This window comes from Nylanderia fulva, unplaced genomic scaffold (genome assembly GCF_048542155.1).
Source record: "Nylanderia fulva isolate GAGA-0341 unplaced genomic scaffold, ASM4854215v1 Scaffold4, whole genome shotgun sequence".
NCBI classification, from domain to species: domain Eukaryota; kingdom Metazoa; phylum Arthropoda; class Insecta; order Hymenoptera; family Formicidae; genus Nylanderia; species Nylanderia fulva.
Genome location: NW_028190476.1, coordinates 3598939 through 3616444, shown reverse-complemented (window position 1 = coordinate 3616444; position 17506 = coordinate 3598939). Strand labels below are relative to the sequence as shown.

Here is a 17506-nt window from a genome sequence, read left to right as displayed (position 1 = left end):
GTCAGCGAGACGTTAACGAGCCGGAAAACGTATATCTGACTGGAGAATTAAACGCTTTAGAAGCCACCTGATCGTGAACCGGAGACTCAGGTGTTCTTTTAAGCTCTCCCCTCTTCTTTAGCCGACTTAGCATGTGTCGGAGTAGCCACGACTCGTAGATACTTTTAAAACAATGAGCCGACATTGGCGGACCCGCAGTGAGTGTTCGGTGCCGATCGTCAGCGAACTCGCCTTCGGTTCTCGCGAATTTTTTTTCTTTTTTATTTGTTTCTCAGCCATGTTCTCAGTTATTCATCAACGCACGCGAACAATAAATGTGACACTTTTTTGCTACTTGGGAAGATATTAGTCGCGTGTATTTTTCTTGGTCGCCTTAGTTTTTGCCGCCCGCGACTCAAAGAAGATCGAAGAATCTCAAAGAAGGCTGAAGAACATCTCTGATAGATTGTCATGCGCGTTAAAAAAAAAGTGTGTGTGGTATGTTGATATTTTATCGTCCAAAGTATAGGATGATGGAAAAAAGGAAACGAAGTCTCTTGAAACGGGCCAAGGACGAGATTGAGTTGGACAGAATGAATAAGCAGAAACAACACAAGGTAGTATATCGTCACTCGAGAGGGTTCAATCTAGTTTAAAGTTCTTGCTTTCATTATCTCGATGTTATATCAGTGATAATGTTTTAATACGAGTAAATACTAAAAGTAATTCTTTCATTATATTTAAATATTTGCCTCGATAATTCGTAATCTGACAAAAAGATGAGTTGTAACATTAAAGAATTTACGCTCGAAGTAAAGTGATAATTAGTCGAAACAGCTTTTTCAAATAAACTGTCAAGAGCCACGTTTAAATAATGTTTTGCCACCAAAGTACCATAAAAAAAATATCTTGAGCCAACTCAAGTGCCACACAAAATAGCCGATTTATTTCGCAAGACTCTTATCGCGACGCCATGAAATCATCCTATTCATGTAACGGGTGTTTTGAAGACTAAATAACGCGTGAAATACGCGTGAAATCGCGCAAATGTCATGTAAATACCGTGGAATTTCTGCCCAAATAGCTTCTCTCGTCCGAATATATTTCTGTTTCCGCTTCGTGTACTTGGCTCTTTTTTCTCTCTTTTTCTTGGTACCTTAGAAGGTCTATCTCTTCACAGTAGGAAAATTTGTGTTTTCTTGTTAAAAACCGTCCCCGTTAAAATTTTTATGTTAAATATTTAACATATTGCTGTTGTGTTAATTGAACTTAAATGTCAAATTATAAAACAACTGAAAAAAGATGTAAAAGTAACACGATGTATGTACGTACCTACCTACATCTATCTTTAATTTTACACAATAAATATGTATTCTTATGTTATAATATAAATGGGGATGATAAAATCTAAAATTAACATACTTTTAGTTAACTTCTACATTAAAACTATATTAATTTTACACAAAATTTATTTTAAATTACTTGAAGTTTTGCATATTTAATTTGTGTTAAAATGTTAACCCAATGCCTCCATTTAACATATCCATATTACATAAAATTAACACGAAAATTTCTGTGTACACGTAAAATACCTATTAAATTACACAAATTTTTCAACTATGTTTTCATATACCGGCGCCTCAGGAAAAATAACTTACTACTTTGATAAACGAAAGAGGCAAGAAGAGGGTTGATCAGAAGACGAGACGAGCGTTCTCTTTTATCACGTATGTGTATAGGGGAGAGAAGCTTGGCCGCGAGGAGGACAAAAAGAAAGGATGCAAACACACACACCGGATTAATTATAGCGGCGGAACAACAATGGCGCGCGCGGCTTCTCTCTTTGTGTTGGCCCTAATTAAATTGTATCTCCCTTCCTCTCGCGTGCTCCTTCCACTATCCATCCGTCAGTCCAGCCGATCGCCACCTACGGACGATGCTTCTCTCCTCTCGCATCGATAGTGTACTTAAACGCGACGAGGATCTCCTAGTTTCTCGCACGCCGCGTAAGAAAAGAGACTTAAAAGACACTTAAAAGAGAAAGAGAGAGAAGAAGAATGAGACGTTCGTTCGCGCTCGATGACTGTTTGTTGTACGAGATAATAGGAATCGCGAGTAGGGACCAAGTTCCTGTACAGCGAGGTTTCCCGATGGAAATAATACGGGCGCGTGTGACATTAGTCGGCGAATTAGAACAGCTGACGGTGTGATTGCACGGCTAATTGGAACCAATTAGCGGAGAAAAACGAAATAAATGCGCGAGTCTCGGGAGAAACAGTTGGGACTTATTTCCGTATATGTGAAGTTTCACATCCCGAGCACGTTCGTGGCTTTATTTGATCCCCCGATAGATGCGTTTTCTCGTTTGACGTGAATTGATCGCGCGTCCTCGTCCCAGAATGAAAGGTGTGTAAATGTAAAAGTAATGGGTCTTTTTTAAAAAATTGATTTTAAAGTGTCATTAAATTGCCGAATTTATAGTGTAATTATATACGAATCTGTGAAAGTAAGACTCCTTTTATTTGGTGTTGTGTGCGCAAAAGCAGAATCCATATCTATATACAAAAAATATCTGGAAAAAAATTGTTAACTTGACTAAACTTTTTAACTTTTTGACTTGACTTTTTAAATATTATTTTGTTAATTGAATCGATAAAAAAATGTTAAATTAAATATAACATTTAAATTTAACAAAACATATATATTTGATTTCAATATACTGATATATGTTCAATTAACAAAATAGTAATTTAGTTGAAAGGTTTAGTCAAATTCACCAATTTTTTTTCAGAGTAGAATTAAAAATTTGAAATCTGACGAAAGATTTGTTGATGTATTCTTTATACGAAACTTTACCAATTTTAAATCTTAAAAGAAAAAACGTAAAATATTGTATATGTGTTTTTTCGCTTCTATATATAATCTCATATATCGATTTAATTTCATAAACATGTCATTGACAAAGTAAGGATAAGAAGATGTTAAAAAAATATATATAATTAATTTCGAGGTAAATCATAAGCTTAAAATACGTATCGATTTCAAGATCGTCGATTCTGAATATGAGCGTTTAAACGACTGCTAACGTTATACATAATTTTGCACCGTAAAACTTTGATCGCGACATTTTCGATAAATCGTATTTCATTTATCGTTACAGTTGGCTGCCATCGCTCTAAACTTCGGCGTGCTGGTGTCCGCTATTTACGAGGGTATTTACGCCCGAAGAGGCGGCGACCCGACCAAGATTAGGGTCGTCACGGATCCCCGTGGAGGTACCATAAATAATCCAGGATATCGGGAATATCACCAGCCAACGAACGGTAAGGACTGGACAGTCGTGTAATTTCGCAAAATCCTGCCTCGATTTATCACAAGCGTTCAGATCCGACGTTGATGTCTGGCGCGGAAACGCGTCAAACGATTAATGGGATTAATAGCGTTAATGCTATCAACGCCTGGGCTCAAAGCGTGTCCGTTTAAACACGAAATGTATACATAATTGCGCCTTTGCCGCATCACCATGTTTAACATTAAATACGATAAGCGTGATAAAGCCGCGGTGTAATATTCAATATATCATGAATATACAGGGTGAATCTAAATGAGTGCAAAAAATTTTAGATTATTCTTTGTCGAAAATTAAGGAGTTTTTTATAAAAATTAAGTTTTTATTTTTTTTCTCAAATTTCAGATAAATTAAAAAAATGAAACTTGGTGAATATTTTCTACCAATAAAAAAAATATTTATTAATATTAAAAAAGGAATATATGTTTACAGTATAGATATAAGAATATAGGTTTATATATTCCCCCCCTTAATTTTCAATAAAGAATCATCTCCTAAAATTTTTCGCATTTATTTAAATGCATCCTGTATATTAAGAAGATACGTATATATAAAAAATAAAATCAAATAAAGTAGTTAAGGTCTTAAATAACATTTTCGGTTTAATGCAATTTGCTACTATATATACTTTTTCCGGGTTACACGAGTCGCAAATGAGGCATGCATCTTTCTTCATTAACGCGCCGCATTTTTTTTCACTTCTGAAACATCCGGTTTCTTCATTTCGCCGCGAAACTAGATACATCGCGCGTATTTGCCGAAATTTGGCCAACTCGTACGCGAAAGTCGTTCATTTATAGCCGACTGACAGAAAGTCAATATTCCTCTCACGAACTACGAGAAATACATCTGACAAGGAGAATGAAGGTGATAAAGTTCGGAGAATTATGCTGTGTGTAGATAGACAGATAGAGGGGGTTGAAAAGATTACCGAGGGTTGCGACCACCCTTTCTCTCTCTCTTTCTCTTTCTCCCTCTCTCTTACGTCTTACTTGCGGTGTTATTATACACGAATGCAGAATGTGCAGGATTGTGTGGCACGTCTCGGCAAGTATATATTTGCTCACCACGTTGCATAGCGAGATGCGCTGAACAACGTAATATATGTAGCGACTATGTACGCTCGCGGCTTATTTCACGCATCGCTGCGTATAAGACCTTCACCGATACACCGAGTTCATCCGCAATTTTCAAGTATTTTACATTTCTAACCTTATTTTACGTTCGATCGTAAAAAAAATCTTTTCTCGCTGTTCTACAGCTCGTATTACGCGTATCGATATATTGCACAACATTGCGTGTGTATAAAATTATTTATCAATTTAGTATATCAATGGCCTCAAATGACGTATAATAAATATACAAAGAGTTTTATAAAAATTGGAAAAAGGATCTTTATATTTATCTATCAATAATTCTATAATAATGCTTTGAACTACAGTCGCGCGGAGTTAACTTGATGGAATTATCTCTCTATTGCGATATATAGCGCATATTTATGGTATACGCATAATGCAACGATTGTTTGATACTTTTCTTTCGATATTACATGTTTATTAGTAAATTATTTATTCTTGATAATTCAATTTTGTTCGACACTGAACACTTGTTAACAGTGCCTGATGTTACGGTCGCGCGGAGTTCACTTGACGAATCTATCGCACATTTGCATTATCAACGTGAAAAATAGTATAAATATGTAGTACCGTAATTTAATTAGTATCCGTAATTTCCAAGCATTTTACAAACAATTTACATTTTTAACCTTATTTTACATTTGATCGTAAAAAAGTCTCTTTTTGCTGTTCTATAGTTCATCTTATCTGCATCGATATTGCACAACATTGCATGTGTATAAAATTATATACCAATTTAGTATATCAATGGTTTTAAATAATGAATAAATATACAAAAAGTTTTATAAAAATTGGAGAGAGGATTTTTATATCGAACATTTATCTATCATTAATTTTTGAATAATGCTTTAAAGTACGGTCGCGCGGAGTTGACTTGATAGAATTATCGCGATACATGTATATCATATTTACGCATAATGCAAATTCGTTCACTATGATCCTTTCAATACTACATGTTTATTAGCAAACAATATTTATTTTATATAATTCAATTTCATTCGACAACTGAACACTTACTTGTTAACAGTACCTGATGTTACAGTCGCGCGGAGTTCACTTGACGGATCTGTCGCACACTCGCCCCATCGATGTGTGAAAAACAGTATAACCGCGTAATACGAGAATCTCCCGACGTTTTCCGACACTCCTAATACACTTTTCAGCACTCCCGACACACTCATACATACTCACTCGCAAACAATATTTATCACGATAACCGAGAAGTTGTAATGAGACAAGCGAGTCTTGCGACCGTAATGCCGCGCCGCGATATAATTATGATGACGATTGGAATCACAGCGTTAATCACAGCGACTCTTCGACACTAGCGATGCGCGACGCACGACGCCGATAATACATTATTTACACCACAAAACCCGGACCGCTTTACTCGCGCTCCCGCGCAAACGGCTGCCCACGACAAAATGGACGTATCACAATATCTCAATATCCGCTTCCGATTGTCTCTACTCCGGATCGATTCGAGTTCGATAGATTCGATCCGACTCCGCGATTCGAGATACTGTGCGAGTCAAATATGGCTGTCGTGACGTTATGGCTAGTTTCTAGTTCTTTTACACGCGACGTTTCTATTATGTATACATAGTACATGCTTTACCCGCTAGTTTCTTTTTAAACGCGACGTTTCTATTATGTGTATATATAGTACATGCTTAATCTTACCTGCTATATAGTTTCTTTTTAAACGCGACGTTTTTAAATGTGCAGTTTTGTTCGCGCTCGTTTAATCATTAAATGTATATCGAATATATAACCGTAATATAAACGCGTACATATTATATAAAACGCGTGAGTGATGTGATAAAGTAATTTTCTCATTAGTTATTAACGAACGTATCAGGAATTTATTACGTAATTGATTTATTATTCTTGACAGTATTACAAATTGAATAACGCGTTTGCATGTATATATATATATATATATATATATATATATATATATATATGTATGTATGGTACAAGTACGAAAGTTCAAAAATTCTACAGCGATGATATCGAAATTGTATTAAGCGAGAAAAATAAATAAGTAAACTAAATAAAAATGTACGAGAATAATTCGTGCGCAGGAAAAAATAAATTCTCGGAAAACGAGGACGCTTTGTTTACAATATGCGATAACGTGAGTTAATCCATTTAGAAATACGATGATGCAAAATATCACATCAAACACCACAATTTTCTGCGAAAATTGAAACAAGATAAACAAAATAACAGACACTAAAGAGGATAGAAGATTATAAAGAGAAAAGCAAAGTGCTCAGCGTTTCAAGTTTCTTAAAACTCTTTATTGTCCCTGGTACTCGAGACTAAAACGCTTAATTTCTCTTTCTTTATGAGTTTCAATCCTTTTTTAGGAGGACGAAGCTATAGCGCGTGCTTATCTTTCCATAAAAAAATCGCCGTGCACATTTATGTCATTTTTAAAGACACGTCAAGTAGTACACATACACACAACAGTTGAGCTCACTTTCGAGTCTCTCCGTCTTTCTCTCTTTCTTTCACCGTTTTTGTTAGAATCGCACGCTTATCTCGTTTCACACATCGCCGTTTGTGTACAAACAAAACGGCCGAAGTCGCGTCCCATCTCATGTTTCTCTGTTTCATGCTTATAATATAGTCTCGACTATCGCGGAGATCGGTCTCAAATTTTCACGGTTCTCACTCGCGCGTTTATATTCAATGCAGGTATATGTGCACGTGTGTTAAAATATCGTGTATGTATGATAGAAATTAACGTTTGAATAATTCACGTAGCGACCGACGATACTTAATTCGCGAAATTATTCTGAGAAATTATGCAACTAGATATTTGGGTTGGGAAAATCATTTATTCATCACATTCGCGCGAATTACGACTTGGAATTATTACAAATAAATAAATCTCTGAATAATAAATCTTGCGTAATATCGGGAGTGTCGAAAAAATCTCGGGCGATTGTTGTATTGTGTTTATTTAGATAGATATATCGTGTCGGTAGTGAGAATAATTCGAGTAAATTTCGTGGATTCAGGCAGCTAACTTCAAGTATTTTTAATAATGAGTAAGTGATCGACTAATCACTTTGGATCTTTTTGGATTTTTTTTTACCACAATAAAAAATATCAATATGTGCATAATAAAAGTAATCGAACATATTTTATATTTTATTGTGGTAGATATTAATATTTTTTATTGTAAAAATATCAATCAGAAAAATTCTTATAAAATTATTCCAATACCATATTGTTCCATATGATTTTCAAAATAAATTTTAAAAAATTCTCTCAGTGTATATATATACATTATATCTTTCGAAAGACAGAAATTAAATTTAAAAAAATTATTATACGCAATATTTGCTTATTTTTAATAAAAATGTACAGGTTATATAAAAAAAATCGCCAAACTAATTTAATATATGTCTCTCATATTTCGCGTAACTTTCTGCTATCCTGGTCACATATTTGACATATATATTATACGTCGTTACATAAGGGTCGCTCTACCCTAATTTCTATACTGTGATATTTTGACACATCTGTGACAGATAATATTTCTAGTTTGAAAGTATACTTATATGATTTAAAAAGAACTTTGGCGACGTATGGGAGAGACGATCACGTTATCAGTGTTTGCTGTTATCTAAATAAAATTATATAGATGATCATCTAGATGAAATTTGGCGTCATTTTATTTTTATATAGATAATAAAAATATGTATTATCTATATCTGCATCTTAAATGAAAAAAGTGTTATCTTTATTAAGTTACCCGTAATAATGTTCAGATAATTTGATTTAGAGTCATAACACATAAAAATAATATAATATCCCTTATATAATTTACATTTTTTTATAAACTGCGTGTTTACATAAACTGTCTTGAAAATAATATTATCTGGAAGTTATCTAGATGAATCGTCATATAGTTTTATCTTATATTTAGATACATTGAAATAAACAAAATCATCTTCATCTAGATAATTCAAAAATCATCCGAGCACAGCAGTGCACGTTATTAATTTTGCCATCTCATTTTTCCACAGGTGGTTCGATCTCGATGACAGACGCCAGCGGGAAACCTTACGTCGGAGGAGCCGGAAACGGATCGACGGCGTCGGTGGCGACTTCCGGGAGCGTGGCCAGCACGGCCTCGCCCCTCAGGAGCTCCCTGAAGAAGCCGAAACCCCTCGGGATCCACAATCCCGGCTTCTCGGCGCAAAGCCCGACCCTGTCTAGGAACGGCTCGCAGAAAAAAGTGCGTATACAGACGCACTCGACGGAAGTTTAGATTCCCCCGACGTCTTTCTCTCTTATCATGTGTTATTATTGACACGTGAGAGAGAGAGAGAGTTCGTAAGTGTCGATCGTTTAAGGACGCTGTGACAGGAAGTCAGCTGACGAGACGTCTACTAAAATAGTTTCAAGAGGTATGTTTCATCAACGGTAGGTGGTCTCCGCTTATTACTGTTGGTTGATTTTCGCGCGCAATTAAGGAACGAAATCGAGGGTCTTGCATTTACACTGAAAACAATTAACTTGACTTAAATCAACTAAATATTATTTTATTAATTGAACATATAAAAATATTTAAATTAAATATAATATATTAAATCTAACACACACAAAATAACGTATATTTGATAAATACTAATATATGTTCAATTAACAAAATAGTAATTTAATTGAACGGTTTAGTCGAGTTAGCAAATTTTATTTTTAGTGTAGCTGCTTCATCGTAGTCGCCCGACGATTTCGCGATATGTATAATGGGACTTTAAATCAATTCCGAAGACGGGAATCGAATCGCTCGCTAGAAATTTATCGTTTTATTACGGCGGAATGTAAATAGGCTGATAAACGCGATCGATAATCTCCCCTCCGAAGCTCTCGGAAGCTACCTGAATTAAATATTAAGCAAATCCAGATCAAACGCAAGATTGACGGCAACTCGTCACTTTACACTTTTCTACTATATCCTTACACGATGTCTATATTCGATATAAATCGATTCGATAGAATATGGATAGCGAACTGAAAGCGTACTGGTGAGAAAATAGAATGGACGAAAATAAAGAAATATATTCATCTTGTAGGAAATAGAGATAAAAATTAATATTATATAAATATGATAAAAATCTTGTTATCGTGATGTAAATGTATAGTAACAAAAAGTTAAATGTGCAGTATATAAATGTGTATAAAGTAGAAAATAATAAATTCTGATTTAATATCATATTTTCACAAATCTTAAAAAGTGTCAGCAATAAAATTTGCACATATTACACACAATTTTACAGGGTATTGAAATAAAAAATATAACTTTCATATATCGATTATTAAATTGTATTAAACTAATCGTAAATGAAACGTCGATTATTTCTTTAAAAATTTTAAATGTAAAACGAAAAAAATATAAATTTTAATTAAACAAGAATAGAAAAAGATATTATTTATTTTAATAAGATTTTTTACGACTAAAATTATAAAATAAAGAATATATATGTATATGTGTGGTGTGCATTCTATTTTACAAGGCTCTATAGCAATTCCATTCTATTGTCTTGCCTTATTAAGTACATTATTTTTAAGTACATTCGTATTTACACGTAAAAAAAAAGAAAACTGATAATGAACAAAAAAAATAGTTGAGCTAAGCTCATTAAAAATTCATATACATAAATGTGATTTAAAAAAACACAAATCTAATTTTCATTTTATACGTCTTTTTATTTGAAATTCGTTAATCATATATTGAGAATTTTTATGAATTAGATTTTCAACGTGTTTTCTCGAAAATGCAAGTAAGTACGAAATAATCCGGCTTGTGATATAACATACGAGGATTATCTCAGTCGCACGTGTTGCTATAGAGAACTATTATATTTTATTACGTAACTGTATTCTCACACGAACTGCAATAGATAACCTTTGCTATCACCATTTAATTAAGCGTAACATCAGAGTTTAATTGAATATATTAAGCTCGATAATTAAGTTGCAAAGTTCAAGTATTGCACAGCATGTACGGTCTCTACATTTGTTATATACACGTATACAATTGTTACGACTACGTTTCTATCGTAATTAGGTATGTATTGTGTATTCTAATCGAAACTCGACTGTTAATATAGTGATAGCTGTGTAAAATGTTTTAAAAATTTCAAGAGCGACTATATATATGTATATATATATATATTCGCATTAAAATATGTATAGATTTCTATACAAACACGGCAATGAATCGTTACCGAATTTAATAATTAACTTTCGATTTTTATTATGTATATATATCTCAGTGTTGTGTATTGCATATTATTATTAGTATTATCAACAATTTTCCGTCCAAACAAGTACTTTATAACGTTTACTATTAATGTTTATTCTTATTAAAGTTATATTCGTGATATATCACGCACTTATTATGTAGAAAATTGTTACACGTTTTAAAAAAGTCAACTTAATTAAATTAAGTTACATAATTTAAATCGATTTACCGAAAAAAAAATTATATCGATAATCAAGAACCGCTTGCACCAATATCGATTAATGCTAATTGCAATCAATTTAATGTTGTATGTCAATAATTGAATTTTAATGTAAAAGGAATCGATTATTTATATTATTAAAAATCATAATTTTTTTCAAGAGAAACTTAATCGTTGATTATTACTGTTCGGCCAATAACGGATTGCCGTGAAAGTCGCAGAATACGTGATACGTTTTTTTTTTCTTCTCCTTTCTGCATTGTATTTTCTCTCATATTACTTTATTTAGTAGTTCATATATACTCTTACTTTTTCCTCGCCGCGAGAAGAAGGTAAAATTACATTACAGCATCGCATCCGTCCAGCCCTGTGTAGGCAGCTAGCCGTGAAACGGCAAGAAAAAAAGATATATATTATATATTATGAATATATAAATATATTTATATTTTATAGTGGTTGTTTTAATATATTATATATATATAGAGAGAGATAAAAATTATATATATATATATATATGTATATGTATATATATATATATATATATATATATATATATAAATTTATATATGTGTACTTGCGCAGACAAAAAAGTTTATTGCTCGTGAAAAATCCGGACATACATTTGTTTTTCTTTATTTTTTTTCTACCCGAGTAGTATTATATTTTATCGCTTATGATTTCTTTATCTATAGTAATTATTGTTATCATGCAATCTATGCGTACCTTTATTTTCAGAGATATTTATGTGACGCTATTCGAGAGCCGGCCTCGTTAAAATATGTACTCGTGCTAAATTGCAAAATTGCGATTTGTTCAGGATCGTCTCTAAAGGTCATCACTTGAGCCCAGAGTCTTTCCTGAATGATTGTACGTTCGCATCGTACGAGTCGAAATTTAATTTATTACCGCGCGATCTTCGTAAAAAAAAAAAAAAAAAAAATTACGGTCGTACGGACGCGAAATTGAACTAGAAACTAAGATCTACTTGATAAGGCGAATATCGCAGCGAGATCAGTCGCGACTCCCTAAGTATTGCAATATGCTCTTCAATTTGAGACTTTTGTAAAAGGTCTTCACCTGACATTCGTTCCAATACCTTATCGCGACAAACATATCGTAATAAAATGAATGTTAAAATTGCTGCGACAGAGATAATTTTGCGTCAGAATAAGAATGGATATCAAATTGATAACTTATAGTTATACAATGAAAAAAGAATATTGTACGCAGCAAAAAAATGTTCACTAATTCTTTGATGCACAAAAATCATCGTCTCTTTAAAAATCCGCTGTATTTTTGATTATTTGACAAGCTCTATATCATCTAATTAATTTCTATATTGCTTCGTAAAATAATATCAATAAATTCATTGTCTAATTTTATTTTTTTTTTTTTTGCAAAGAAACATACGTATAATTTTAATTGTCAATTTGGTACAAATTCCAGTGATACAGAGTTGAGTTGAAAATTTGATTTGGAAACACTTCCTTTACGCTGATTGCAAAATTATCACTGCAACTGCAATTCTCACGTCATTCCGCGATACTAAGATTGTTACGGTATATTTCGTTTCATTGTTATCGTTCACTAGATAATGTTAACAATTAACTCTTTTATTACATATTGATTTAGATACCAACCGCTATCAAAATGGCACCGAGATCATCAACGATGTAATCGTGTATACTGTACATATCTATATACGGATATTCGTTTACGTTCAAATTCGAACGACACATTTGTCACATTTGCACCTACCTACTTTGTTAAGCCGGCTGTTTTTGTAAAGTTCGTACGTACTCGATGATATTACGATCGTGATGTAAGTGTTCGTCAAGGACGGCACGGTGAAAAATTGAATATAATAAAAGCGTTTCAATAAAATGCATTTTTCAGGGGAACAGATGTTCGTCGTTTATATCGATTAACATATTATATTGACGTAAGTATGACCAAGAACGTCACGGTCGCGTGACGAAACACTATATCTAGGCTACAGTGACATCGCATCTTATCCTGATTCTCCTGATACCGCTTATCCTTTTCATTAAAACGTAACAATATGCATCAACAGCTAAATCATCGTACGACGATGTTAATGTTTTCAAAAATGTTTTGTATATTTTTATATATTATTTTGATTATTTCATATTTTGTGATGTATATCTTTTATGAGATTGTTCTTTCGATATTTGTGTGTTAATTATCTAATAATGTAGATTAAGGATTACAGAGTAATTTGATGAGTTAATCTTGAAGAGTATCGATGCTTTTTGCTGATTAGTAACATCAGAAATATTTTATTATGTATTGATAATTTAGGAAAGGGAGATTTAGAGAAACACACTCGACGAAATTAGCTTATCAGATGGATTCGACGTGCGACGAGATTGAAATAAGACGCAACCCATGATAAAAAATTAACTTTCATTTATTTATCTAGATTGAAAAAAAAACTTAACGACAACGATAATACGCCTCCCTCACGGCAGTTCGCGATAACAATCACGTCGTAGGGAGGACGAATTAGAAAAGACGAATTAAATTTCAGACTCTCGATCATTCTCCGCTGATGGGGTGATAGTTACTTAATCAGAGATAGGAGCACGAGACGTAACAATTTTTAAACGTCGATGACGATGTCTTAAAAAAAAGAAAAAAATTGTTTTATTTACATCGCGAAAGCTGAGGTAAAACGTTCTAATTTTCCTGTCCTTCCGTTCGATACAATATCAAGGTCGCGAAGGATCGATAAAACGAAATGAGAATGTGCATTTCATCACCGGGGGAGATCCTTCGCAAGGACAGCATTTAATCCAGGAATCAATAGACATTTCGCGACGAACAAACGTACGGAGGAACACTTTTTATTCAAGCCAAGCTTAATCAACGCGACAGTAGATTGCCGCGCTATCGAAATTCGAGATTCGAGATCAATTGTGCGAAATGAAGATATATAGATTGAGCGTTACCGAAGGATAGCACATTTTTTTGCAGAGATGACAAAACATTACGATAAATTTTTCAATTGTGCGAAATGAAGAAAGATCGAGCATTATCAAAGGATGGCATTTTTTTTTAGAGATGACAAAACTTTGCGATGGATTGAGTCGTTATTCGAGACACTTGGCTCTGAAAAAAAGACGCATGTATATAAATAAAAAATGTTTTGTGAGAAAAAACATGCTCAGAGTTTTTATTTTGTAGAATATTTCTTCAAGCATAGGGGACAATCTAAATTTATCATAAGCTGTATGAATGAAAATAGTTACTAAATTAAAAATTTATAAAACTACTTTCATTTTCACAACCATCAACTCGACTCTTTGTATTTTATAAAAAACAAATTCAAAATTATTTACATGCTTTCTATAACTTTGCATGTTTTATAATCAACGTGTCGAGCGGTTATGCATATATAAAGCTGGCAGTATAACATTTGCTTGCCTTCCTTCCTTTCTCTCTTCTGCTTTCTTCTTATATAGCACTTATTTTCATGTTCTTGAACTTTTTTATTTATGTCTAGAGCAATATTTCTGAAAAGTATGCAGGAATAAAATATGTTGCGCTGTTTGCTAGGGTACTCATATATGTACATGTTTATCGAGAATATATCGCGGCATTTGTTAATAAATCTTGCGCGGCGCATTCTCACTTTATTCAAAATAACGCACTTTCGTTCGAGTTTAATCTAAATAAGGGAATTTAGTGTCTATCTCCTTTGCATAAAACTACACTTTTGTTGCAATAATTCAAACCGATGTTCCATAACAAATGGGGAAAATAATACTGCCTCTGACTTTTTTCAGAGACATCCTCGAGTTGTATCGACTTACAGATCGATGCAATCGAATTTTCAAGAAATTAAGAGCTTTATTTCTTAAGAAACAAAATTTATTCTCTATTATATAAAGATAATAATAATAATTTTTTCTCTTGCATTTATTTATTTCCGTAAGAGGGTTAAAGGATTATTGAAATTAAATCTCAAATATGAGATTATTTCATATTTTAAAATCTTGGCAGTGACCAAGTAAAATTTGGTGCCTTGTGCACAGATATTTAATTCTAACGAAAAATTTAGTTTCGTTGGGATAACGCACTATCTTCCGCGATCGGCTCTTATTGCCTGTACTTATACTTAAAAAATAATAATAATGTTTGGCTCGAGCAGCTTTTAATCCATCGACAATCGATCTCGAATCTCGATTCGATACGTCAATCGCGATAATATAAAATTTAAAAGTATCCCTCCTTGGGCGCGCTGGAGATCAGTTCCCGTCTCTTCCAGACCGACTGCACGCGCTGATTCTGCGTCGTCGTCATCGCCGAGGTAACCGGGGACGACATCGTCGACGTGGTGGACGTCGCGCCGAGCGTCGACGTCTTGCCGGCCAGGGTGTCGGCGTCGGGTATGTGGCGCGTTTGATGCCTCGTGTCCGTGTACCGCCTCTTCGTGTACTTCTTGCTCTCGCCGGAGGTCACCGTCGAGTTCTTGCCCGTCTGCAGGGTCGGCGCGAGGTCGACGTCCCGCCGCGAGATCTGCAGCATCCTCTCGATGTCGGCGGTCTTGGACCTGAATCAGCGCGAGCGTGAAAATTCGCGTTGGATCGCGCGAAATATTTATACAGAATTTATTTCAGACAAATTACACACTTTTATTAGAGATTATATTAGAGGGAAATATTATTTTTTATTATAAATTACGCTGAAAAAAGTTTATGACTGAACCTTTCAACTAAATATTATTTTGTTAATTTTGAACATAAATATAAATTAAATATCAAATTAAATATAATATATTAAATGTAGCAAAACGCATATATTTGACTTAAATACTAATGTACATATGTTCAATTAAGGTCATGTTGAATTGTGACGTCAGAGACGAGAAAATACACGCTGAAAATTCTTGTGTGCCATTTCCACATAAAAAAGATATTTTAACAACGCTACAAATCTCTTTGGTACACTTGTAAAATAGTCTGAAAATAATTTTTTCCTCTTGATAGTCAATCAACAACCCTAAAATGATCATGATATCAGAATTTGTCATACGAAATGAACTGCTTGCGCAAAGACCAGACCTCATATTAAGTCATTTTAAGCTGTTGATTGATTATAAAGGGAAAAAGATAGTTTTCGGACTATTTTAAAAGTGTGCTAAAACCATCTTGGTAATATTTCATCGAAATATCTTTATCTAAAAATGGCACGCCAGAATTTTTAGCGTGTGTTCTCACTTCTCACGTCACAAATCCAACATGATCGGCGAGGAGCCAGGAGTCTTAACAAAATAGTAATTTAGTTGAAAGGTTTGGTCAAGTAACAAATTTTTTTAGTGTCCATTTATTCGATTAGTAATGTTGGTTTCTCTTATAAGCTACATCGTGTGATAATTAAATTTTTAAGTACGTATATATATACGTCTTAGCGCGTGTAAGAAACTTTGACTGTTCTAATAAGTTTAACCCGGATGATTAATTAAGCGGAGAATTAATGAAGAATCTTATCGAATTTACTCTAACAACAAATTTCTTATTCATGCGTTATTTGGCACAAGAGTCTATATGCGAAATGATGAACAGTGTCTTAAACCTATCATGAAATAAAACGAGAGCTTGTCTCCGCGTGATCGATCCGTCCATAAAAAAAAAAAAACTTTACGAATAAAATAAATATTCCTTACAAACAGTTACATGAAAGAAGGACGGGTCTCTAAGTGTATCCACGCACGCATCAATCTCAATAAAAACCTCATCAGGGTGGTGTAAAAATTCAGAGAGAGAGAGAAAGAGAGTCTTGTAAAACTTTCCGACAACTTTTACAGTTCAGACGAGTAGGAGGAGAGAAGAGACAAGAGAAGAGAAGATATTACAGAACCGCAACGCGGAATATTATACATATATATTATATACTCGCCTCAAAACCGCACCGCCAATGCTGGTGATGCTCGGCGTGTACGGAGCCGTCGTGCTCCTGCTCGCTTCCTGCTGACCGGTCGACCTGCCCACTTGCCTCACCTCGCTCGAGGTCGTGAACGAGACCCTCTGGAGAACCGCTTGCTGATCCGGGATGTACGAGACGGCGGTGACCGCGCTGTCGGGACTCGCTGGGGGCGAAGACGCCCACGACGGCGGAGAACTCGGCGCTTGATCGCCCGACAGGGTCGCCGACGATCCTACCGCGCTGTCACTTCCGTGTCTTCCGCCTGCGAAAGCGACGATATTAGATCGGGACCGCGGGACCTCACGAGATGCTTCGACATTTTTAATTCCGTCGGAAATTATAATATAGCGTGTCTATCATGTAGCTACCCAGCAAACACCGATATATAATTGTTACATTGCTATAATAAAACGGAATTTAACAGGTAATATAACGTGTACGTTGTACATGTAACATCCATGTTAGTTGTAATTTCCCACTCATAGATGTAACATTTGAATATATATTACATTGTAGTTATATTGTAATTATATACCAAATAGCACATTGATGTATTGATAAGTCAGTGCTATCTTGGGATATAATGACAATATAACTACAATGTA

At 34.2% G+C, this 17506-nt stretch overlaps 2 protein-coding genes across 4 annotated transcripts in view; one reads left to right on the top strand and one right to left on the bottom strand.

Moving 5' to 3' along the window:
• Positions 1-12853, top strand: part of LOC114938033 (uncharacterized) — a 61017-nt gene extending 48164 nt beyond the window's left edge. Inside the window, exons 5-7 of one of the 2 annotated variants that reach the window (XR_014925470.1) lie at positions 3140-3302; positions 8511-8894; positions 9188-12853. Coding sequence is in view for 1 of the 2 variants with exons in the window: in XM_085486071.1 (XP_085342197.1) it covers positions 3140-3302; positions 8511-8755 (408 nt within the window). In the remaining variant the exon portion in view is untranslated. Of the gene's footprint in view, positions 1-3139; positions 3303-8510 lie in introns of both variants that reach the window. The other variant, XM_085486071.1, reaches the window with a different exon arrangement.
• Positions 12854-13362: 509 nt separating this feature from the next.
• The window catches only part of RhoGAP102A (Rho GTPase activating protein at 102A), a 47676-nt gene continuing 43532 nt past the window's right edge, over positions 13363-17506 (bottom strand). For both annotated transcript variants that reach the window (XM_029311733.2, XM_085486068.1), the window contains 2 exons: positions 16875-17163; positions 13363-15528 (listed from right to left, as the gene is read on the bottom strand). In XM_029311733.2, the coding sequence (XP_029167566.1) occupies positions 15192-15528; positions 16875-17163 (626 nt within the window). In that variant the 3' untranslated portion in view covers positions 13363-15191. The remainder of the gene's footprint in view (positions 15529-16874; positions 17164-17506) is intronic.